Raw genomic sequence first — 27,183 nt, forward strand, 5'->3', positions numbered from 1 at the left:
TGTTTCTTCCTCAGTGTCAGTGTAAGCAAACTTACCTGTAATCGTGTAATAGTGAAGGAATAAAAGCAGAAAGCTGACTCTGTAACATCATTTTGATGGTAGAACATTAATCGAAACATTGATTCAGTTGTTGTGAATGACAGCTATTAAACTCTGAAGTCATCAATTTGTTCTTGTACATTTTAAAAATAAACTGTCAGTGTCGTGGAATTTATTCCACTATTGCATTTAGCTACACCTTTTTAACTAAAGTATTTAACATCTAACAGTGACAGCACTGGCTGGCTGTGATAAATATCTAGCTGTATCCTACACAGCTTTGTTATCCCCCCAGCATGTAATGTGAGGGGATATATATCAGTCGACGCCTCCTCTGTCCATTCGTCCGCCCGCCCGTTTGTCTGCCCGTAATCATTGTATTTCCGGAGCATAACTCAGAATCCATTCAATATTTTTAGACCAAACTGGATAGATATAGTAATCTCAACCTGTGGTTGTGCCTTTTGCTATTTACAGATTTTGGGCATTTATATTTTTTTTGTTTTTCCATAGAACATTTTGGTGTTAGTCTTATGGTGGGGTAGGTTTCGTTTCAGGAGCAGAACTCAAAAACCATTCAATATTATTCCGCAGCACTTGATAGATATATCATTCAGAACCTGAAGTGGTGCCTCTTGCTCTTTGCAGGTTTTTGTGATTTATTATTTTCTCTGTTTCCATTGAAACGATTCAGACTTTGTCTCAAAAAGTACTAAATATGTCAGCAAAACTTGGTAGATATATCAGTTGGAACCTAAATTGGTGCCTTTTGCTATTTACAGACTTTTGTGCTTTATCACTTTCACAGTTTCCATGGAAACAATTTGGACTTAGTCTCAAAATGGAGAGATTGGCTTCGTTTCCAGAGCAGAACTTGAAAACTATTCAATATCTTACAGCAAAACTAAGCAGATATTTGAAGCACGCCACAGAGTGGTGTCTTTTGCTATTTGCAATGTTTTGGCATTGATATTTTTCCTGGTTTCCATAGAAACAATTCTGACTTAGTCTCAAAATGGAGGGATCAACTTCATTTCCAGAGGACAACTCGAAAACCATTTGATATCTTTCAACAGATCTTGGCAGATATATGAGACGGATCTTGAAGTGGTGCCTTTTGCTGTTTACAGATATATGGCATTTATATTTTTCATGAATACCATGGAAACGATTCAAACTTAATCTAAGAAAAAATCAAGCAACTGTCAGATGATTTGACCTTTCAAATATGTGGGGGCCGGGGGGATGTGTCATCTTCTGATGACCCATGTTTTTCTTAAAGTCCCAGATGTAGATGAAGAATTTACGATGGGGATAAAAGTACAACTGGATCAACACCATCTAAAAAAACATTGCTGTATTTGTATTCAACCAGAAAGACCCACTACCACAGGCCTCAATGGGGTCAAGGTTTTTCATAATAATTACTTTTCAATCAAAGACGTTATATTCATGAAGACCTTAATCAGCTTGAAGTGCATTCATCAAACATTAACAAAGGACCAATTACATAATATTCTATAGAATATATAGGATGGGATTGTACACAGTTGAAGAAATGGTAAAAACACTGGAAACCGTAGACGGGTTTCGTTTGAAACAATTGTGATATAAAGAAACTAGAAAATGAATATGATATGATCAGCATTACAGGGCTGTCGATATCGTAGATGGTATCGACACTGCCTTGATGGCAACCAGCATAGGATTAGGTGTAATCGATGCCGGATTGTTATCCACCTTCATGGCCGCACCCATTGTTTTAGGCATTAAAAAAAAATAGTTGGAGGGGTGGCTGGATTGGCCGTTAAATACATATCTCATAAACTACAATGTAAAGCTCTGAAACACAGCGAAATTAGAATTCTAGCTGAGGCAAAGCTTGACACAGTAGGTGACCATATTTGCATCCCTCTTCCTGATAGTAAAATATCAGAACAAGAGTTTCGCTAGGTTCTGTTAGAAATCGCTGAGTACCACTGAATGAAACAAGAGATTACAACCAAATCTCTTAAAAGAAAGTCCCATCAGCAAAGAAAATGAAAAGTCATAAAACAAGGGAGGGAACAAGCCCGGCAATCTTTCTTTTAAAAAACCAAAGAGATCATTGAAGAAGATTCACAATAAATTCTTTTGCAAATACCAATCTAACATGAAAATGAAAATTGGTACTCCCCTACTAGGTACTTTATCAAATTCAGTGGATACACTTAACAGTATCCACACAATAGGCAGTGGACTGGGCAGGTTCTAAAGGAAGGGTTAATCTGAGGATTAAGCCTTGAGCTAGACTTGAGCCAGAGCATGCAACTGCACTCTCTCACCCATCCGCCCCCCCTTCCCCACCCCCATTGTTTATACAACTATACTTGTAATTGTTCAATTGTTCTTATATGTGGCATTCATATAATAGAGATTGTGTTGTTATAATTAGTTGCATTAACAATTACTTTTGTTTCAAGAATTCAAAACAATTCTGCAGAAAATATTTTGATGTTAATGCTGACAGCTGTTCTTGGTCAGGGTTGTTGTCTCTTTAACTGCTCATTACATATGTGAGTTGTTTGCAGTTATTTTTGTTGCAAACAGGAGTTGGGATCTGTGTCTAGTCATGCAGAAGCAAAATCTTTCTCTCAAGAGTCTGGAGTCATCATTCCATTGCACAAGTCATCAGACTGTAGATCAAAGGTAAGTTTTTAGAATACAACATGTCATATTTGGGATTTCACTTACTTAGTAAAGTACAAATTCTAGTACTTCCTTGGTTGAGTCCCATCCAGGATTCGAATCACCACCCTCAGAGTCAGACACTTGAGTGGAAGTCGCGGTGGCTGAGCAAATAGGTGGCATTTGACCACTTTCTAAATGGCATCGTGTAATCAAAGTTTTTAGAATACTGTTTTATGAGTTTTTGGACTGCACTGTTTTTTCTTGAATTGATAGTAGATGCTGATAGTCATCTTTTCATAGCTATCATGCCCAGATATTGACACAAGATGACTGAACAATTGTGATATTTATTTTCTGAAGGGTGCTAACTCTCCCTTTTGAAATGTTTGATTTGTTAAATCTCCTAGTGCAATGCAAACTAACACAAGAGATGATTACAGGGAAAATACCATGAAAAATCAGTATAATGTCCTGACATACCTACATCAGAATATGAGGTTGTGTCTTGGACAACATAGCATCAGCGAAATAATGTTCACTCTCACTGTCAGCTAATATGTAAATTCCTTAACTATTGCTGCATACGAATCAACCAAATGTTTCCCATACTACCTCTACATCAGCTGCCAACACATCTTTATTGCAGATTTATATTTACTGTATATTACTGTAGATAAGCAAGATTTTGAACACAAAATATGTAGACTAGTGACCAAGAAGAACATGACATTGTATCGATTCCCGTGAACAAACAGGAAATGGCCTTGTACGTGAAGATGTCAAATTTGCAATTAATTATCACCTGAAAAGATTTTTATCCTTTCAGTTGTTGCTAGGCATTGTATTTTATGCAGAGATAAAGATTACTGTGTGTGTTTGTCTAGATTCAGCAAGATATAGAAATCAGCTATGCACATGTTTTGCTGCAATCTAGTTAAAACAAACCCAATAATCTAACGGGATGAATTCTGAAAGTTATGATCGAGATCGACATGTTCATGGAGCACATGCATAACTGCTGAGAAAGTTATTGATTTAACCTTTGCTGTGTCATCTCCATCCTTTCTCACACACCTGGCTGTAACTTTCTTTTCACACTTTTCCTGTAACAAATAGTGAACTGTCAGTATTTTAATGATAGTTTGGTAAACAAATTTGTAATTTTTAGGGTTTTTATTCAGCAAAAACCTAACAGTTGGCCTGATTATGATTGGTGTTTCAATGAGTATTATGTTTTTTTTTATTTTCTAGTTAGTTTACAGTTCATCAGACTTTAAGTCAAATGGAGTGAAGGTGATTATCATGGCCTATTAAAAAAAACAAAAAAACTTGATGTACAATTACTTGTCAAGGTCTTTAGATTCAGTACAAAAAAAACAAAAAACAAATTCTATATCTTTTTTTTTATGTGAAGGTGAGTGCAGTGTGGTATCAAGACAATGCAAAAAGACCTTGGCCGGGTGAAATCAGTGTATTGTTTTTGTGTTTTGTCATAACTGATTAATTTTTCACCTTTGAAACCTATCTGATTTTATCTCTTTCCAGAAATCTCTAAGGAGAATTGTGATCAAAGAAGTTGAAAATATAAGTTGTGGAGGTGCAGGTGTCACTGGATCATTTAAACAGAATAAATCAGTACCAGGAATGATTGAAAAAGATAACCAGATGCTTCAGAACTTTGTGTCTGATTCTGTTTCCCTGAAAAAAGCAACTGCACCTGAAGCTGCAAAAAAACAAGGGGATGTGGATTCAAAACAGAGTAATGCAGAAAAAAAACATTCTTCAAGTGTTGTGAGCTTGCCTATGGATGCAACATTCTCACCGTCATTAAAAGATATCTCCCGAATATGTGTACCACAGACTTCATTTCAATTCCTGTCTGATTACAAAGTGCTGAAGCAAAACAAGGAAGCATTCTTTCACTATTTCAAGGTAGGTTTTCTTAAAACATTTTTATTTCACCAGAATGGGGTCAAGTTGATTTGACTGGTTCCTCATTGTCACTTATGACTCCTGGATAAATGTTACTGCTGTTGTTGAGGTACGGTTCTGGAGGATACTGTGGACAATTAATACGGCATGTGAGACAGTTGACAGAGGTCTTTTGTTTGTGTAATAAGTTGTCAGAACCTTATTACTTGTACCAGGGTAAGTGAATTGGGGGCCTGAATGGACAATCTAATGTGCCATACCACATTTTCATGAACGTCTTGCAGAGACCTTTTTCACCTCTTTTCTCAGCAGAAGAGCATGGCAAATGTTGACTTTCATATTGATTAATTCGAGTCTAGTGAGTAGGCCATGATGTTGCACCAGGGAAACTAGGGCCAATCATTTTGAGTATCCTCATTTCTTATGATAGGTGTAATGCTCACAAGGTTGTGAAGAATTATTATTACCTCCTTACCTCCTGAACATGGTATTAGTTTATCCCCAACCACATGTTTAGTGCCAAGTGGTGATATTGTACTTTGATTATCCGTCAGTACATGTGTGCGAATTGGAAATGTATAAAATTATCCCAGAGTCTAATTTAGACCGCACTCTTAGCAACAACAACAACAATAATAGTAAATATAGCTGCGAGCAGCGATGAGGGCTTCTTAGATTTTATGCAATACAGCCATTTGCATCTGTGACGTACCTCCAATTGCAGTCATGGCTACAGCTAATATAAATACATATTACTGTCAGTAATTGGAAATGTGTCATTCTTTAACTTTGAATTCTGGCTTTGAAAAAGATGCTATCTGTATTAGAACATGAAAGAAACAAACATAATTTTTGTTTATTCAGTAATCAAAGAATGCATACGGTACAACGATCTGTTCAAAATGCCTAACACATAAAACTTGGTGTCCCAAGCTGAATGTGATTCACGCAATGTGAGTCACTTAAATATATATATTAAGTAAATCTATCTCAGGCAGCATAACCAACACTTTAAATTGAAAAATAAACAGGAAAATTTACCATTGATGTTAATGACATACGTGAACTTGAATTGTTCCTTAGCTTGCGATGAATCTTGTAAATTCACTCTACTAGCACAAACATAGAACCAGTCCAGATGGATTCAGTGTGTTCACTTTCGTGGTTAAACCGATGTAGATTCGACTTAAAATATTCATACTATCATACCAGTATCATTTGAATGCTCAACACCATAGGACAATAGTACATTCCTTTAGTCCAAATCATATTGGTTGTGACTTTATAAATTTAAAAACAAATTAACAGCAGCTTTTCCTGCTTCAATGACAATATTTCGCTAGATCATCAGCACGAGATACATCATTTGGTAGATATAATAAATCACACAGAGTATCTTAAATGACTAATAAAACTTGAACAAAATGACTATTTAAAGGGGCACTGATGCGGAGGAAATAGGGTTGGCCCTGCTGTCATTGCAAAAATCATAAGTAAATTTTACCCTGGTTTACTATATGTGATAATAAAAACACACAACTGATTTGTTTGCATTCGTACTCTAAAAACGACTGTGCCATTGGTAGAGAAATCTGAAAAATTTCTTACTTTAAAAAAAATGGTTACACTTATCTACCCAAGTATACAACAAATGCCTGTATGTATTTCTTATGTAACAACGAAGTTCCGTTGGTATCCTCAAAACAGTTTCGACCTGTAAGTCTTTTCAGACTGCATGCGACACAGAGATTACATCTTCCTTGCTGTAACTCGAGTTTGATGGTATAAACCTACACATTATTTGTCACCATTCACTAGGTGGTTTGTTAATGAATTTATAACAGGTATAATTGGTGGTGACACCACTCATATTCCTCAACAAAGGTTCCCAATTGGCAATTCTTCTATATGGAGTAAGTACTCAACATTAATTATTAATTAAGATCTGATGTGGCAAATGTATTACATGTTATCTAATATGTGCATGTAAGGGTTTATCAGCTGAGTTACAAAACCTAACATCGATCAAAGGATTAACCGATAACACGATGATTGATTAATTACATTTATCTTCAACAGCGGATTTGTCAAAAGGCAGTGTGTATAGATGTACTAATCTATGCTGACAACACCCTGTCATAAAGTGTGAGTGTAAAAACAACATCCTCCCTTCAAAGAATTAACCACCATCGCGTTGACTGATTGATTGCTCATTATTGGTTAACTAAATTACTTAGAATGGCGGATATCATACAATTAGTTGCCAGGTGTGCTATCTTAGGTGACCTTTGTGAAAGACCTGAAACGATGTGTCATTTTTTCGCAAATTAGACTGTTGTAAGACACACGACATAGAGCAGGATTATTTACCAGCTACAGATGAATGGAATATCGTTCTTTCGTGTGGATATTGATGGATACATTCCTGAACAAGGTAGTAGCCTGGCATTGTTGCTATAACATTAGTCTGTTTTAAAATCATTATTTGCATTTTGTTTTAATTTAGTCGTTGTAGCATCCAGCAGAATCTATATGACAGAAAACATACACAAGATCGCGCATAGGGTGTGTGAAAAATAGGATCCACATTGGCAGTCTATACAATGTTTAAATGTTACAGTCATGTTAGAAATTTACTATAAGTATAAGCAGATCGCTTGCTCTTTTATCAATTTCAGTGTCAACACGATGCCATTTGTGATTAATTATTTAAAATGACACCAGCATATCGCACGAGTACCTGGCGAGACGCTCCCGATTTGTTTACTCGCGGCCTGGAATTAATTTCACGTGCATTACATGTTCAAGCAGAGATAATGAGGGTGGAAAGGAGAGGGATGCAAGGAAATAGATTTTTAATTGATCTTGATCATGAAATCCATTCAAATGCATGTAAATTTATTTATAATATTGAAAGAATACGGGAGCTCGACCGAAAATATAGTATAAGTAATTATAAGTTATATTCATGGTTTCCTCGCTGCATTGGTAAATATCCACACTGTTTTAGGCGTGGAGATTTATCGGGAGCCCCACGCCTAAAACAGAAGGGATACTGACATATACACTTCGGTTTTTGCTTGATAGATTTTCTATGTATAAATGGACGCATAACGTACACAACACACCAAAAAGCTGTCCGTGGTTTCGGATTTTGTCTTTGTTGTCTCATATGTATGTAAGTCTATAAGAGGAGTTTCTCTACACAACTCATTTCAGTTGAAGCTCAGGTAAAATTTATCGGGTCAGCGGTAGTGCTTTTGACATACACAAAGAGACTTGATGTTTATACACACAGGACATCAACGTATCGCCAAATTTGAAAGGAACCGTTGAACATAAAAACTGCAGTCAATGATGGTGTGTATTCCCAGATGCTCGCAATCCTCCACACGTTTTCTTTCAGATTCTCGTGCCCTTTGCCAGTGAAATGACTTGAAAATGTCGGAGCACCTTTTGGCACATTCCGCCGCGTATTCATGGGCCGTCGGTGATAAAAAGAAGTTCCTATTTTCTTAATATGCAGAAATTTGGGGATTTTGATGGCTAGTATTGTTCATGGTGATGTGTACATAGAAGCAAGCACTTTCGATAGATATTTAAAGCAGTCTAAGCAGAAATATTAGTAAATTTGCTTCGCACTCATTCCTTTCATTAGGGGGCACGTCTCAAACGTTGTCTTCGTTTTAGCTAATACAGTCTGTATCACAGTCAAAACAAAAGCATTTTAACAATGATGTAAGTGCGTATGAAGGTGCCTAGAGACAAAGTATGGCAAGTTTGAAAGCGGTAGCTGTTGTAGTTGTAGTGCAGCAGATTTTGGGAGCAAAGTAGTCAGAATTGGGCTGAAAAACAGCAGCAAAAACTTCAATCGCAAATAGCGGCCAACCGGTGCATTTTAGCGACTCGACCCGTCCAGGCGAAATTGTAGACATTTTGATTGCGCATCTGCTCAAGAAGTTTGGTAGTCATTGCAGCAGTAGTTTCGGAGATATTTGCATTTCAAATTGAAAATTTTGAATTAATTTTGATTTATCTGCCCTTTGCTATTGGACCCACAGCCTACAGATTTTAATGGAGAATATCTACACCTCAGTGCGCATCTGCCTGATTTTTTTCAAGTGATTCTGTCCACTGGTGCTCTTTGTAGGGCTGGAAAAATAAATAATAATAATAATAATAAAAACATCAGTAATTACAATAGGTCTTTTGCCTTATGGCAAGAAGCCCTAATAATAATCACCCAAACCCTCTCTGCTGCATTTCTATCTCAATCTGTAAAACATAATAATAATAAGAGGGGGCGAGGGCCCTGAGCTGATGATGAGCTTGACCAGCCTGACTGTGCCAGGATCACTCGAACCCTCTCTGCTGCATTTTCATTCTAATCTGTAAATAATAATAATAATAATAATAAAAAGGCATATGACTGTCCCTCACGAATGGATTCTGAAGTCTCTTCAGTGTATTGACCTCCCTGAGCGACTACTTGATTTACTCAAGTCTTTAATGAGTTGCTGATCGACTCAACTTGAGATGTACTCGCAAGGAGAGGTGCAGACTTTGGAATCTATTCCAATCAGAAGTAGAATTTTACAGGGGGACTCCTTCAGTCCTTTGCTTTTTTGTCTGTCTCTGAATCCTTTGAGTTTCCTGCTCAATAGGGAGGAAGGTTACCATCCCGGTTACCAACACCTCTTACTCATCTCCTCTACGTGGATGACATCGAGCTACTTGCCAAAGGAGATACCAATTTGAAAGTACAGGTTCTCCTTGTCGAGTCCTTCTCTAATGATATTGGCATGACTTTTGGGCTTGACAAATGTAATACTCTTCATTTGAAACGTGGCAAGGTAACTAATGATGGATCAGTCAGGTTACAATGGGGAGGAGTTATTGAGCATCTCATGGAAGATCAGGCCTACACCTATCTTGGAATGCAAGTTCGAGACAAGCTCCAGAATGCCCAGATTCAAGATAAACTTCGGGCCGAGTATAAATCTCAAATCTGGAGCTCCGAGCTAAATGCTCAAAACAAGGTCAAAGCCACCAATACCTTTGCTGTGCCAGTCCTCTCCTATTCCTTTGGAGTAGTTGATTGGACAAAACAAGACATCCAGAGTCTTGACCGCCTGACCAGAAGGATCATGTCTGATAACAGAGCACACCACCCTCGTTCCTCTCTTAATCGTTTATACATGCCAATCAATTCAGGAGGTCGGGGTTTGATTAATGTGGAAGCTCTTCATGACAGAATTTTATTGAGTACTTTTGCACATATTTATTTATCGGATGATCCTCTGGTGATGCACGTCAAGATTCATGATGAAAGCAAGGAATTCCACAGCTACTTTAAGCGTGCCAAGGTTGTTGGACACAATTTGAAATTTGAAGTTGATTTGGTTGATGGCGATGTACTGCTGGACGGTACAGCGATGGGAGTAAACCAGGTGAAGTCTTTCACCAAGTCTGCCCAGAGTCGGTCCTTTGTGGAGAAGCTGTCTGAGAAGCCATTGCATCGTGTATACATGCAGTGTGTGGAACAGAACAGCAATCCAAGCGACTCCTTCGCCTGGATGAAGTCGGCTGGTCTCAAATGTGAAACTGAGGGCTTCCTGTTTGCTGCTCAGGACCAGTCACTTCCCACTCGCAATCGCCAGAATGTTATTCTTAAAGAAAATATCAATATGAATTCACAGAATTGCAATGAATTCACAGAGACTGTCCAACATCTTGTCAGTGGATGCCTTTCCTTGACACAAATAGCATATCTTAAAAGACATGATGGCATGGCTCGCTGCTTTTACTATCGTCTCCGCCATGCCTGTGGCTTTGACCCCGAGGTCCATCCATGGTACAACCCTGAACATGTCCAGGGTGTCCTGGAAAATGATGCTTTTAAACTTCTCTGCAATAGGCCAATATACAGCCTGAGACGAATTCCAGCCAACAAACATGATATTGTCCTTTTTCATAAAACCAACAAAATTATTTATATCATTGAATTTTCTGTCCGTTTTGACAGCAGTGTGATTGGCAAGATTCAGGAAAAGCATGATAAATATGCGGACCTCGCCTTTGAAATGTCTCACTTGCATCCCAAGTACACTGTCGTCAGGCTCCCCATTGTTCTCCGTGCCCTTGGTTTGGTACCTCCAGAACTCTTGGCGCAGATCAGGAGAGTGCCCGGGTTCTCCACCGGGAACACAGCCCTTCTGACAATCTGGGTAATGCAGAAGGCTGCAGCGTTGGGGAGCCTCCATATTCTCCGGAAAGTTCTTGGGGGGTTCGACTAGGCAGTGTTTCCTGGGAGAAGTCCCATTCACTGTCTGGGCTGCATGTAGAGGGGGAGAGGGCCCTGAGCTGATGATGAGCTTTACCAGCCTGACTGTGCCACGATCACCCAAACCCTCTCTGCTGCATTTCAATCTTAATCTGTAAATAATGATAATGATAGTACTTATATAGTGCCTCATCCACATCACTAAGGGACGTGCTCTAAGCGCATAATACACTGAACACCATTATTTTTACCCCAGATAACCCAAGCTGCCTGTTAGGCACTAGAAGGTTATAGTCATATGACTTTATCTCACCGGGTACCCATTTTCTGCTGGTGGACAGAGGCAGTTCTTGAACAAACTCACTTGCCTAAGGTGAGACTGCAGGATCGACGTCCTAGAAACTCTCAGGAGTCAAACTGCCAAACACGGCCACCCATCCAAGGACTGTCCAAGCTCAATGGTGCTTAACTTCAACTGATTTTGTGGCTGAGCACTACACACAGGACCACTTGCCACCCTTGCATCATTGCTGCATGATTGTTAAAAATGACGCATTATTCCTTAACCTGGTGGGTCTGATTGGCGCCCTATAAAAAATAATTTGACTCGCATCGATCAATGGAAAATTTTTAATATTTACAGTTTACAATTCCAGGTGATAAATCAGCATTCATAATCCCCGCAGTGCTGTACACGATTTCCCCATATCTAATGCACTGCCTAAATCAATGCATGGGACTTATAATACCTAGTTTATTCAAGTCATGCTGTGTCATTATACATAAAGAGTTAATCCCCTACCAAGTGTATTTCCCAGGTCTACATCAAAAGACAGTAACTGAAGTTGAAAAGCGTGTGCAGTTATCGAAATGAAATGAAGCTGAAAAGTGGTTTGCTGTCTTTAGAAACAAAAAAGAACAAAACCGAGGTCAAGTGATGACAGTTCTAATTGAATAACTGAGCTGAAACTATAAAAATAACAATGATACGCTGACCAATGTTAACACTGAGAACAAAACATCAACTCATTCGTTCCAAACGAAATGGCAAGGTTTGTATCAGTGGGTTCCCTGTGATGAGTGTAAAAACAAAATGCCTCGTGCACATTGTCTGAAAAATGGAAAGCATAATTCATGCTCAAGAGACATGCTGATAGTGCCGACCATTAACTTGCTCTGCAAGCTGACTGGCTGAAGAGACAAATGAAAATGTCATTGAAAAATATGATTCGTGGTAAGAAAATGCAGCAATTCAATTTAAAATATCACCTTAACTGATACAACTGAAGAGCTTTTTGCATGACCAATTCATTAAAATTGCAGAGTGAATGTCTTCCTTGTCTTTTCTTATGACCCACCTGCAATGGTAAATGTCCCACTGTTTCAATTAACAATGGGCTAAGGGCCGACTTCTTAAAGGATAACAGTGTCTAATTTACTTATCTCACATTATGCAGCTCTCTTCTCACTCTTCGACCATGTGTGGAAACGTGCCATGAGTTGAATGAAATCTTACTGGCAACTGACCACCCGACCTCTGCCCCCACCTTCATATTGGCACCTGACGATCATCTTTGTGGTCGTGCTGCATGCTCCGATGATCATATGACGATCTGTGATTATTATTCTCTTTCTTGTCACTACAGCATGTGGATGTTTTTCACTGATAAGTTTGATTATTTTTTCAAGGTGGGTGACCTGCTCAGGGTGGTGGGTGACCTGCGTGTGGATTGTTTGGGATGCTACAAGTGGTCACATCGCTGTACTTTTTGTATGAACCTGGAAGATGACACCTTTTCAGAGTATCGTTGAGTTGCATGTCAGCGTTTAGCAGATGTACATCAAAAGAGGTCGGATGAGGGTCTATCTACATCAAAACGACTTAACACAGAGCGTCTCCTAATGAAGATTATTTGGAGGAAGCCTCTGACTCTTATCTTAGCAATAATCTTCGGTGTTTGTTCAGGCCTTCTGCCTCTAATCCTGTCCGGGAGGAAGATTTGTATCCCCCTCTAGTGGTAGGTTTGTCATTGTCTCATGTCCCATCTCATTCTACTTTAGTGCTGTTAAATTGCAGCTTCCCTACATTCACTCTGTAGTAGAGCCCTATGCGCGCTTAGTGTGATGCCCTGTATAACTTACCAAGTGGCGAGTTCAACACTTTCTACATCGAGGGTTTAGTCCACTTTTACCTCTCGTGTGCTGTCCAGTGTGGCTCTTTAGCAAGGACAGGTGAAGGACTACCTTTTTCTACCAGTGCTTTGCTTTCCTCTAAAGCTTGGTTTATGATTGGACAAGGGCACAATGTCCGACCACCTCTGGTTCCCCATGTGATGCTTGCTCCTGGTTCAGCTATTTTACCTCTCACAATGATCAACCCTGCATCATATTGTCGGTTCGGCGCTTCGTCCCCCTTACAGGGCCCAGTTGTAGCTTTAGTTACAGTCAGTCTTAGGCCCGTGCAATCAATTTTACAATCGCCATGCAGCTGCTCTAATCCCCTGGCACAAAGACGTTCTTAGCGCAAATGTAAGTCAGCATGAATTTTGTTGATAAATATATGATCTTTTTTGAAAAAAAACTTTATGTAAATTTCCTGTGCTTCAAGTGGCATAGAAGAATACTTGTATTATATTTAAAATGTATAGATTGAAACTCACTCTCTCTCTCTTTAGATTCAAATTTAGATTTAAGAATTAGAAAGAAACATAATTTTGTATGTTGTCTAACTTAATGACCCAAAAGAAATATATGTGGAGATCTGTGATATCACAACATAGCATACATTGTATTTAGGCATGGAAGATTTTACAGCAATGGCATAAGCCAAGGGAAAACATTCCCATCTTCCGTAAAAACTAAGATTAGCTGCCCTTGAGTTATTGAAAATTTCATAGCCACTGCTGATCACATGTAAACACCTTTCGTTACTATCCTTACTTTGATTATCAAAAAGGCTTGTTATTCATACTTTTTCCAACATTGAATAGGGTGTGAATTGTACTTTTTGATGTCAACTTATTAATGATGTTCACAACCACAGATAACAATGTTTCTAATGTTAAATTGATGTATGCATAAAGAAAAAAGTATTGCAACACCGAAAATATGTAGCTTTGAATGTACTTCAAATAAAGCCATGGAATTTTTGTTGAATAAAATAGTAAATATGGCATGTATGGAGCATTATACACAAATAACACAGTCTCAATGCTTATCAAGTGAGCATGAGATGCACCTGAAGCAAGGTACCCGCTGATGCAAAGCATTTCAGTATCTTAAGACGCTCGATACAAGCAGAATAAAAGTTAATTTGAGAGTCAAACCACATTGCAAACAAACATTACATGATTACACTGAACTATCAATACGTTTGTGCATATAATGGGACCACAAGTGTCCGTAGCCAAACGATGGCAGATTATTGGAATGACGGATGCAGGCCTGTCATACCATGAAACTGCACAAAGAATTTGACACCATTTTAGCACTCGGCCACATAGTGAAGAAGCATCAACAAACGAATAACGTCAAAGACCTGAAACATACAGTACAACCCCGTTGCACATCCAGAAGAGAAGATGCAGCCCTTTCAAGGCTCGTACGGTGATCCCTATTTAAAAACTGTATGCCGTGATTGGTTACCAATTCGACCCATATCCACCAAGACTGTTCGCAATCGTCTCAGAGCATCTGGATACTGGGAACAACAACCCATCAAGAGACCTTTGTTAACACCTGCATATAAGGCAGCTCATTTGACTTGGTGTCGCGATCGTCTGAATTGTCAGACCAGTGACTCAGTCTTCCGAGAGCCGCTTCCTTTTGCACATCACTGATGGTCGGTCAAAGGTTTGGAGACAGCCAGGTACAGCAAATGCTCAAAGGAACACCCAGGAAGCTGTGCCATTTGGGGGTGGATCCATGATGGTGTTGGGGTGCGTGTCTCATGACTAACCTGGAACTACAGACAGTAGCAGGAAACCTTACAGGGCATCGGTGTCAACAGGAAACCTTGGACAGTGTTATTCCATATTTTGACCATCACCCGATTCAGACAAGACCAGTTCACATGCCTGGCCACACAGATCTCAAGCTGCCATTGACTATTTAAGACAAAGTGCCATCACTACCCTTCCTTGGCCCACTCGTAGAGCGAATATGAACCCCATCGAGCATGTGTGGGGCATTCTTGGACGTAGAGTACATTGACAAGTACTTCTGGTTCAAAATCTGGCACAGTTGGAACAAGTGCTGCACAAGGAATGGTGACGTTTACCGCAACATCATATCCAACGTCTGATCCAGGGTATGAAGAGAAGGATGAATGCCATGATTGCTGCCGCTTGGGGATACACAAGATATTGACTGTGCAGGAACTGTGATGATTACCCTTGGGTTAGAGACAATTTGCAGGTTGAAATCCCAGCTAGCATTTCCACTTCAGCCATAGTTAATTGTGTAGCAACATTTGTGAAAACTGGCCTTGTTTTGTTAAAGACATAAAATGGATTAAATGTCTCAATTTGAAAATTTCCCTTGTTATTCAGATTCATTGAAGATAAGGTTCACTGAAAAGATTTTGTCTGGTCTTTCATATGCAAAATAACCACACTTAGAGTTTACACATAACTACTATGTTGAAAATCAGGTGTTGCAACAGTGTATTCTTTATATATAGAATTCTCAGTCTTGTTGAAAGGGTGAGGCGAATCACACACTTTTATGCAATATATAAGCAATCTCCAAACGTAAAGTTAATTATTTGTGTAAAACTAACTTGAACACCATTTTGTTACAGAATACAGTGATATTAGCTCCTTATTGGTTTCCGACCAATTGTAAGTTTTGATTGTAGCTTATATTGATGGAAGTACAGTGATGTGCCATAATTATTTCATAAAATGGCAGCTATGTTTGAGGGCAATTTTGGCAGAGCGTTTAAGAAAAGTGAAAAATAAAGTTTACTTGCCCTACACAAAGTTTGGTTGCTTAATATTTCGTGATATGACCTCACAGCTCTTATCCTTCGTGGAATAGACGATGTAGTGCCTGATGGAGAGGATGGAGAGGTATGGCTTGCCAAAAGGTTCCTCTTTTGTTTTGATGGTGTGGGCAACTCGCTGCAACCTGATTTTGACCAATACCCACAAATTTTCAATAATGTTGCAAGTCGGGTGACTGGGATGGCCATGGTAAACACTATTGTTGGTTGTTTTGCCATTCTCTAGTGAAAGGAGATTCATGACATGGAGCATTGTCATCTTGGAAAAGATAATTGTCATTTTGGAAGTGTTTGGCAAGAACAGGAAATAAATTGTCATCTAAAATAGAAACATACATCTCACTGTTGATAGTTCCATCAATATGGACCAGTGTACCAGCTCCATGAAGAAAATACACCCCCAAATCATTACAGACAGTCCACCTCTGTGCTGGAAATCAGTGCACCTGGTGCCAATACAAGAGGGTCTATACTCATCTCCAGGTGTTCTCCACACTGAAATTGTTATTTTTTCCAAGGACCACTTGACTCTCATCACTAAAAATTACTTTGCACCAATTTGTTTCAGTTTTCCAATGCAAACATGTCCGACACCATGCCATTCGTCTCAGTCTATTCACAGAACTTTCTATACTTGACTATGTGTAAATGCCTCTGAATGGTCCTTTTGCTTACTTTGGTTGGTAATCTTTCATTAACAATACTTGTGATATCTTCAAGAGATCTCCTGTTAGTTTTAACAGTTCTCATTAGCATATCGTCTGCCCTCTGTCAAAAGTGGAAATCTACCACGTCTGGGTCTGTTTCCTTCATCTTTACCCATTTCAGTCCTTTTCAAAAACTTACAAATTGTGCTTTGATCCTTCTGGACAGGATCTGCAATATCTGACTGTTTGAATCCACTCAATTTTGTTTCTGCAATTATTTTTTGGACCTCCTCTGACAAACTTGACCTTCTCTTCCCCATCTTGTCAACTTGACCTTGACTTTGTTTATTTGCAGCAGACGGTGAGTTATTCCCCTTAGGTGACCAGTGATCTCTGAAAATGTACCCTGTAAAATTTGGGACCCTAGTGTTTTGTATATATGGCGCACCAGACAATTTAATTTACCCAACTTACTGGCCACTGGCAGCCATTTTTATGGCATGATAATTATGGCACATGACTGTAAGTTAAATCTTTGAAGGGTATTTAGAAGTGGAATGCATACGAAAAGCAAGATTTAATGGACGTCAACTTCTTTATTGTGGCCTGATTTTCACCTGATGTTGGAGCAAGCATACGCTACGAAATGTCTTGTTATTCACAAATAGAAATTGACGTCGATAAATCTTGCTTTATCTTATGAAAAAAAGTAAGTTATTTAGTTATCAGTGGAGCTGCAGGTTTGTTGTGATGTGATTATCTCTCTAATACACATGAGAGATTCATCAACAGTGTGGTATGAACAGGCGGTGGAAATTGGATTGTATTGAATTTGGTTGATTACATATTCTTTTGTCTTAAGCTGTCAGTTTTTATGTATATGCGAAAGACGATAATTATACACACACACAACTGTAACTCTCTAACCTATGACTATTTAGATATTAATTGTATATGATGTTATCTATATATATTTATTAAAGTATTATATTTATGCAATGCTCAATATCTATGACGTCGAATCCTCCACCTCATGTTGTATGTTATGTTGCGTGTTAATATAATTTAATATAATATAATTTAATATAAGTGATGCTTGTTCACCAATCCAAATTCACTTTCACAAATAAATATGTCTAAACCAGTGAGGAACCTCACATACTATGACATCGAAAACAGAGTGCACTTACCATTATTCCATGGTCAATGTCGCAATGTTGGTGCAATGGTAGTACTTGGAAGTTTATTTCATATTTTTGATAATCGTTTCTTTTGTGCAGATAAAATTAATGAAATATGAACGAATAATGCCATGCTTCTCAGAGAGAGAGAGAGGGAAGAAGATATATATAGTGATCCTCTTCAAATTAGATATTTCTTTTTCATCCAGACAGAATTCACTAATTACTAATTATGGATGTTTTGTTTGTGTGCGTGCATGCGTGCATTCATGTGCATGCATACACTCATATATACATGTAATATCCAACTTGATAGACATTAAGAATCAGGCCATTTGTAGCCATAATGACTATATTGGTTGGACCACTAGAACAAAAATAATTTCACACTACAAAATACAGTAAAGTTCACGTATAATGTACACGCTTACAACGAATTGCCGGTTACAACGAACAAATTCGTAAGTCATGACTGCTTTCCTATATGTTATGAATTAACTACCGTATGTACCGAACACTGATAGTATGAATTATCTGTTACAATGAACAAATTGATGGGCCCTCTGTGCTATTTCACGCGTTAATTGACGTGTTTAAAACAAACAGCTGATCCGAATCCACTCGCGTGTCATCTCACGTGTCTCCAATTAGCTTGTGAAAACAGGCTTCCTCACAGGGGATCAAGGGGATAATAAAATAAACTTACCTGTGAAATGTTATCATTTATTTAATCTTGTGAATCTTGTTGACATTGTCAAGGCATAAATAGCGATCTGGGAAGTCTTTCTTTCAAGTCAGATTTCAAGGCCAATCAGTCGTGGTTAGAGGGATTTAAGAAGCGACATGAACATGATCTTTTCTCAAACCACTGGCGTGGTGACGATTCTTGGTAATTTCTGAATATTCACGACCATTCCCGAATCGCTTAGAACGAACTTCGCTTACAACGAACTGAAAACAACAGTCCCTTTGAGTTCATTATAAACGAAGATTACTGTAAACTGGAACAGCAACCTTTTCCATGTTATCATATTAGCTTCCAAACATTGAATGAAATAAATGCTGTATGATCAAATGGATCAGAGAACATCATGTAAAAATATATATACTGGACAAAAATACGTAAAATCATAAAAATACCAATATCCCTAACTTATTTTGTCCAGTATATAATCACTGTCAGTTAACCCATGACCAAACACGTCAAACTAGTACTGATAGAATTTTATCTAATATCTAAAAGATCATCATTTCTTAGTACTTGAAATAGGATTACAAGAATTTGGAATGAGATGTTTTAATCTGAGATCAATTTGTTAGGTAGCAGTTCACTACAGAGAACTTGAATCAGCATCAAAAGATTGGTCATTTGCAAACTGAAGCACTTATCTCGCGTAAACTGCAGTAAACAGCATGGGGATTCATAAGGAGACATATCACTTAAAGAACTCCCTGTTTATTTCATTGAGCAGCACTTCGATGTACATCGTTCATGATAAACAAGCTTATTGAATGTAGATAGATTCCATCACTTGGACAATGTAGTGTGTTGCAACTTTGCTGATCTTACTCTTTTTTCGTTGGCCCCATCTGATGATGTGCTTCTTGCTAAATTACCTGTTGTTAATATATGTGCATATATACTTTCTTTCACTTGGTTGCAGTGTGACTATTATATTGATAATGGCATTGGAATAAACATGGAGGAAAGTCCACTCTATGAATCGACAAGAAATCAGTATCTGTAAAGTTGTACTGTAAGCATGCCAATAAAACAAACATTGGATTATGATCGGCATTGCATTCTCAATGCAGGTTTTAACATTTTCTAAACAAATAAAAGTTCCTTCGTTGCATGTGTCACGATAGACATATTTTATACCAATACATCAAAAGATGCACATGCAAATGTCACTTCAAACCTTTTAAGAATAGCATTAAACAGCAGGAAACTGCAGATTTGAACACTCTTCTCAAACGTTGAATCAAATACATAGAAGTGAAGGAATTAGAATCACCTAAGATACAAAAACAAGCATTGATCCAAGGATTAACTGATAACACAATGATTGATTAATTACTTTAATTAATTTAATTACTACTTAATTCCTGTTATTTTGCGCAGTAGATTTGTTTATGTGCGTAGATTTACTAATCTATATTGATTATACCCTGTCATAAAGTACCTGTGTGAAAACAACATCCTTCCTTAAATGATTAACCGCCATTACGTTGACTGACTGGTCATTATTGGCTAACCTGATAACTTTTTTAAAGAATTGCGAATGTCAAGCAATTGGCTGCCAGGTTTGTGATCTTGGGTGACCAATGAGATGATACACCAGTGTGAAAAAACCTGAAATGATAGTTCTCCTTTTTGTATATTAGACTGTTAAGACACTTGACACGGAACCTGATTCCTTGTCTTTGTCATTCCTTTATGTGGATATTGATATATGCAAACCTCAAACAAGGTAATAGCTGGACATGGTTCAGACATTAGTCTGTTTCATTTGTAATATTTGCATTTTGTCTTTATTCATCTGTGGCAGCATTCAACAGAATCTTTCTTTTCACAATGAAGTGTAATGAGACTGACAACATGCACTAGATCGTACTTATGGCGTGTGAATAATGATTCACATTAGCAAATCTATAAAATGTCTCCTCATGGTGGGTGCTGGGTAATGCCAAGAGCTCACCAACACCCCTGTTCTGGACCCGGGGGGATATTTGGTCCACCAACCCGTTTGCCGTGGGTTGCGGCCCTGTGTCGGTGGAGGAGGGGATCCTGTTGGTTGAGGGCATGGGAGCAGGACCAGTGTTCCTAATGCCCAATACACCACTTTGGCCCTGACTTTACCTAGACAGGTGGTTGAATGTGCCCGGTTCAACCAATCGGCTGGTCATGCCAAGCCCTGTGCATAGATAATATGTAATTGCACAAAATTTGATTTGGAATTGCTTAAACTTTAGTCTTGGCACCCTTTGTTCAGAATATTATTTGACTTGAATTTTGTTTACATGAATTCTGCCTAGAGTCTTATGCCCAGAATGCGGTGGCTCGTGGGCCATTTTGGTGGAAGAATTAATCTTTTGGTTTTTCTGCTGGAGTATATCACTGAGTATCCTTGGTGCTGCAATTTGGAGACCCGCTTGTGTTTAGCATTGTCCTTTGTGATACTCCATGGTGGGTGGGGAGCTCGGATGATGAAACATATATACTGCCTATGGAATACCAAACCCCCCAAAAACGCAATAAACGTCAACTTGATAACGATGATGACGACCAACGACCTTCCAACTCAATCGACTATTGGCCACGATTTTTAGTTCTAGAAACTGTAGACAAGACGCCACTGAAACTTAACCCTTTCGCCATTTCCAAGGGTATACATGGTATTGCAGGTGAGGTTAAAAACGTTAGACGCTTGCGTTCAGGCTCTCTGCTGGTTGAATGCAACAGAAAACAGCAAGCAAAGAACCTCATGTCAACAGAAGTATTTGTTGGAATTCCCGTCTCTATCACTACCCACAGGACTCTGAATACCAGTAAAGGCATAATCAGAGACAGAGATGGATTGTTTGCTGATATGTCAGAGTGAGATATTGCTTCTGAGATGAAAGATCAGGGAGTGATTTATGTTTAAAGATTCACGATCCGCAGAAACAATGAAACAGTCCAAACAAATATTTATCTGTTGTACTTCTCATCGCCAAATCCTCCGAAGTCTGTTAAAGCAGGTTATTATAGTCTTTCAGTTGACGTGTACATCCCAAATCCTTTGAGATGTTTTAGATGTCAAAGGTATGGGCACGGTGTTAACACTTTTACCAAGCCCAAAACATGTGCCCACTGTAGTGAGAATACTCATGTCACAGAAGACTGTAACAGTGTCCATAAAAAGTGTACAAATTGTTCGGGAAATCATTCGTCTTTCGCCAAAGAGTGTCCAGTCTGGAAAAAACAAATGGAAATCAATAAAATTAAATTCACCCAGAATGTCAGCTTTTCTGACACCAAAAAACTTGTGGAATCTGCTGCACATACTGAATCATTTGCATCAGTTGTAAGAACTCCTGAATATACCTCAAAAGTAACTACCTCGTCGATACATTGCTAGACAGATTTGACGTGGGTTAAAACAAATAATGCTCAGTTCGTTGCACCGGAACAGTCTACTCAAACCTTGACATCTTCTGTCAACACTCAGGTAGTATCTAAAGCCGGGTCACAGTCCTGTAGTCAGACTTCATCTGTATCTGGAGAACAATCTTTGTCTCAGCCAACTCACAAATCACGATCAAAAACAAGCTCGAAGAATATTGGTCAAAGTAAAACTGACTCGAGAACAGAAGCTTCAAAAAAGAGTGGCAGACCCCAGAAGGGTTCAGAAAATCCTGTAAAATTATTTAATAAATACGGATCGCTTGAGGCGTATTCCGTATTCCATCCCAGTATTCCGTATTCCATATTCCGTATTCCATTCCGTATTCCATTCCAGGGCACATAGCTTGTCGCCCTCGAAAAAGGTGAGGGGTAGATCCCCTATTAACCCACCAAAAAGATAGTGTATTCCAATAATATTGTACAGTGGAACTGCAGAGGATTGAGGACTAATTTACATGAATTACAGCTATTAGTCCAAGATTTTACACCTTCAGCGTTATATCTCCAAGAGACATATTTAAAACAAACGATACATTTGACCTTTGTTATTTTAATGCATATCATTGTTTTTCACCTCCAGGTGATAGAGCCACTGGAGGATCATCCATTCTAGTCAGACAAAACGTTATTCAAAGCCCTGTTCCACTTACTACTAATTGCAGTTGCTGTTGCAGTGAGAATTACTTTACATGTAGCGTCTACGCTATGCTCTCTATATATTTCACCGTCTATATGATCAGCTCCCGAAGCCCTGTATTATAATGGGAGATTTAAATGGCCACAACCCACTCTGGGGTAGTGTAAATACAAACGCTAAAGGCAAACTGTTGGAGGACTTTTGTTCTGATAAAGATTTATGTATTTATAATGATGATTCCAACACATATTTACACCCTGGCACAGGGACCTATTCTGCTCTCGACTTGTCACTCACAAATTCAGAACTACCAAATGAATTCGAATGGTCAGTCCACGATGATCTCTGTGACCATTTTCCTACTATATTAAAAGCTGTAATTCCATCTGATGTTCCTCAGTCATCAAGGCGGAATTTTAAAAAGGCTAACTGGGCTTTATATGAAACACTGTGTGCTGAAAAGCTTAAACCTGAACGTTTTATTGATGTTCCTGATGCTATTAAGTGCTTTTCTGATGAATTGAACTCCATAGCTGATGAGTGTATACCAAATTCCTCTGCAGTTCCACATATTCCAAAACCATGGTTCAACGATGAGTGCAAACAAGCTAGTAAGGCAAGGAAAAAAGCAGAACATTATTTCCGTCGCCATCCTATGGTGCATAATTTGAATAAATTTAAAATTTTAAATGCTAAAGCACGGCATACTTTTAAACAGAACAAACGCCAATCTTGGCAAAATTATGTATCTAAAATAAATTCTCGGACACCCATATCCAAGGTATGGAACATGGTCCAGAAAATCAAAGGTAAAGGTACTAAATCTACTGTCCATCATCTTAAACATGGAGATCAATTGCTTACTGATAATTCAGATATTGCTAATAAAGTAGGTGAAACCCTTGCTAAACACTCTTCCTCTTCAAATTATGTATCAAAAACAGGAAGAAAAGAAAACTATTAATTTCAATTCTGATCATAGGGAAGATTATAATGAAACTTTTTCTATTCACGAACTCCATACTGCTCTTGATCAAGCTCATGACACTGCTACAGGAGCTGATAACATACATCAACAACTCCTGAAGCACTTACCAGAATCCTGTTTAGAGACGCTCTTATCAGTTTTTGATGATATTTGGACTACCGGGAAATTTCCTTCTTCATGGCGTGACGCCATAGTAGTACCAATACCTAGACCTGGACGTGATCATACGGATCCATCCAATTATCGTCCGATTTCATTAACTAGCTGTGTTCGCAAAACCATGGAACGCATGATTAATAATAGACTCGTTTGGTACTTGGAAACAAATAACCTCATAACAGATATACAGTGTGGTTTCCGTCAAAACAGAAGTACAGTCGATCACTGATCAATAAACAACACGCTGTATCTGTCTTTCTTGATCTTTAGAAGGCATATGATTCAACATGGAAATATGGCATTTTAAGGGATTTACATGACTTCGGTTTGTGAGGTCGTTTGCCTGAATTCATAACCAACTTTTTAAATGACAGACAATTCCAGGTCCGTGTAGGTTCTACCCTGTCTGATCATTACAATCAGGATCAGGGTGTTCCATTAGGTAGTATTTTGTCTGTCACTCTTTTTAGCATCAAGATCAACAGTTTATCAAAAGTTTTAAACGATTCAATTGATGGATCGTTATTTGTGGATGATTTTAATATTTCTTGTCGTGGAAAAAAAATGCATACTATTGAACAGCAACTGCAGCTGTGTTTAAACAAAATAGATAAATGGTGTCGATAAATGGCTTCAAATTTTCTAAATCAAAAACCAATTGTGTACACTTCTGCCGTAAATATAAACCGCATAAAGACCCAGAACTATTTCTAAGTGGCACCCCTATCAAAGTTGTCAAGGAGGCTAAGTTCTTGGGACTTATTTTTGATTCACATTTGACCTTTTTGCCGCATATTAAATCCCTAAAAGCCAAATGCTTGAAGGCTCTCGATTTATTAAAGGTTGTTTCTAATTCAAAATGGGGAGGGGATCAAACTACCCTTCTTCACTTATATAGATCACTCGTGCGATCGAAACTTGATTACGGCTCCATCGTATATGGTGGAGCTTGTCAAAGCAACCTAAAACTACTTGATCCTGTGCACCACCAAGGCCTAAGACTTTGTCTCGGTTCTTTTGGAACTTCTCCTATTGACAGTGTATACGTCGAGGCTGATGAGCCTTCTCTCAACCATCGCCGTATAAAACTATCTTTACAGTACATTACAAAATTAGCTTCTAATGAGTCTAATCCTGCATTTAATTGTCTTTAATCCTCTTTATGAGGATTTGTATAACAAAAAGTCTTCCCTTGTTCCGCCTCTTGGGCTCAGAATTAAGCCATTTCTCGCTGCTTCTAGTATTGTGCTGGAAAATATAGCTCCTTCCCGTCTTCTTTCTTCTCCTCCTTGGCAGTTGGTTAGGCCACAAGTTGACCTAACATTAACTACATTTAAAAAATCAGAAACTAATGAAATACAATACAAACAAGAATATAATCAATTAAAGCATAAATATAGCAAATATAAATCCTTATTTACAGATGAGTCCAAGGACGGTAGGGCAGTGGCTTGTGCCACTGTCATTGGATCCAGAACAATATCTTCTAGATTACCAGACAACAGCTCTATTTTTACGGCTGAGGCTAACGCCACACTAACAGCTCATAAATATATTCAAAGACACCCGAAACGTAAACAATATATAATCTATTCCGATTCTCTTTCTTGCCTTCAGGCTATTAGAAATATTTCTTGCAAACATCCACTTTTAATAGAAATTATTGAATTGTATAATGATCTTGCCACTGGCCAATACGACATCGTCCTCTGTTGGTTACCAAGCCACGTAGGCATTTCTGGTAACACAATGGCCGATCTTGCTGCTAAGGCAGCGCTCAACAAATCTGTGACACCACTTCTTATTTCATACAGTGATTATAAAGCTAACATTAGATCTTATATCCGTGATTTGATGCAGAAGAAGTGGGACACCCAGGTAGGCATCAATAAATTACATGAAATAAAACTCTATATTGGCTATTCCTACTTGGGTTGTCAGTCTAGATTTGAAGAGGTAATCATGCGGCGATGTCGTATTGGCCATACTAGATATACTCATTCATACCTATTGAAAGGTAAGGATCCTCCGTTTTGCATCCCTTGTGATGTGAGAACCACGGTCAAGCATATCCTGCTTGACTGTGTTGAATTCTCCATCATAAGGGATAAATGTTTCAATGTAAAAACAATGACGGACCTTTTTAACACCGTAAGTTCTCATTTAATTCTTGGATTTTTTTAAAGAAACTGATTTCATCGTTGAATTTTGATTGTTATGTTGTGTAGATAGCTGCATTTTAATTCATGGTAGTTTAGATTAGTAACTTGAAATGTTAGTGGCTGTATCCTCAAAGGAGGTTGAAGTACCATAAAATTGTCCTCCTGAGAGGGTACGTAAGTCCCAAAACCTTTCCTGTACGTTTACTTCCACTGTTTTTAATCATAGCATATGTGTATTTTTAATTTTTGGCTAGATGGGACTAAATTGCTAACGGCTGAGGGGACGGTGTAAATCCAACTAGGATCCATGCAGGTAGCAAAGGCACTGTAAGTCCCCATGGTCCCTAGTATGGTGATCTACCTTCAGGTGTTGGCAATCTATAGCCTGATTTTATGTTGTATTGTCCGAATAGTGATATTAGTTTTAACTTTCCACGCTAGTTTTAATTCAAATTGTGATATCCTAGTTGTTTTACTGTCCTTCGCTGACAATTTTATAATGTACATATAGTCCTTTTCTTTGTTAAATGTTCTCGTCACAATATGGCTGAGTTATTGCTGATGTGACGTTAAATATTAACTCACTCACTCACTCTCGATACTACAGTCATGTTATAAATTCACTACAAGTATAAGCAGAAGGCTAAAATGTATTTTTCAAATGTCCCTTGAAGTCTGATATTTATATTTCACATTTCCCAGGAGAGCTAATTTCCAAGGAAGTAGGGAAGTACCGCAAAGCAAAAGATACGATGCCGAACGGAAACATAATCTATGTTGAGAGTAGAGTTCTACATAAGCTTGGCTACACCATTACATCAGACCAATATTTAAAAATAGATTGTAGTCAGGCCTTTGATACTGTTTGGAGACATGGTTTAATCATTCAAATGCATGTAACGTAAGCAGCAAATGTTTTAAGATGATGAACAATAGGCACCAACAAATTAAATCCTGTGTAAAACATGATGATTTCTACTTCACTACTCTTCCACTGTATTGGCATTATAAAGGGTGGAAATTCAACACCTTTATTTGCGCTCTACCTTAATGAACTTGAAACTTCTTTTTATGTGAACAAATGTAAATTTACTTGGTATTGTAAATTGTTTAATTGATGAACAGCTTAGCATTTACTTAAGGATTGACTGTGTGTTTCTTTCATTGCATTGAGGTATGAAACTAAAAATCAATGTGCAAACTGTATAAATCCGCGTATGAATTCAACAACAAATACTACAGGCTTTCAACAATATTTCTTTAAACATAATCAAATTCATCGAACAGGTATCTTTGTTACCTCCGATTA

The 27,183-nt window shown here is 38.2% G+C and overlaps 1 protein-coding gene across 3 annotated transcripts in view; it reads left to right on the plus strand.

The window, feature by feature from the left end:
• Positions 1 to 27,183, plus strand: part of LOC137296914 (RNA polymerase II-associated protein 3-like) — a 166,732-nt gene that overhangs the window by 94,702 nt on the left and 44,847 nt on the right. For all 3 annotated transcript variants that reach the window (XM_067828813.1, XM_067828811.1, XM_067828812.1), the window contains exons 6-7: positions 2,629 to 2,727; positions 4,255 to 4,641. In XM_067828813.1, the coding sequence (XP_067684914.1) occupies positions 2,629 to 2,727; positions 4,255 to 4,641 (486 nt within the window). The remainder of the gene's footprint in view (positions 1 to 2,628; positions 2,728 to 4,254; positions 4,642 to 27,183) is intronic.

Source organism: Haliotis asinina, chromosome 9 (genome assembly GCF_037392515.1).
Source record: "Haliotis asinina isolate JCU_RB_2024 chromosome 9, JCU_Hal_asi_v2, whole genome shotgun sequence".
Lineage (NCBI taxonomy): Eukaryota > Metazoa > Mollusca > Gastropoda > Lepetellida > Haliotidae > Haliotis > Haliotis asinina.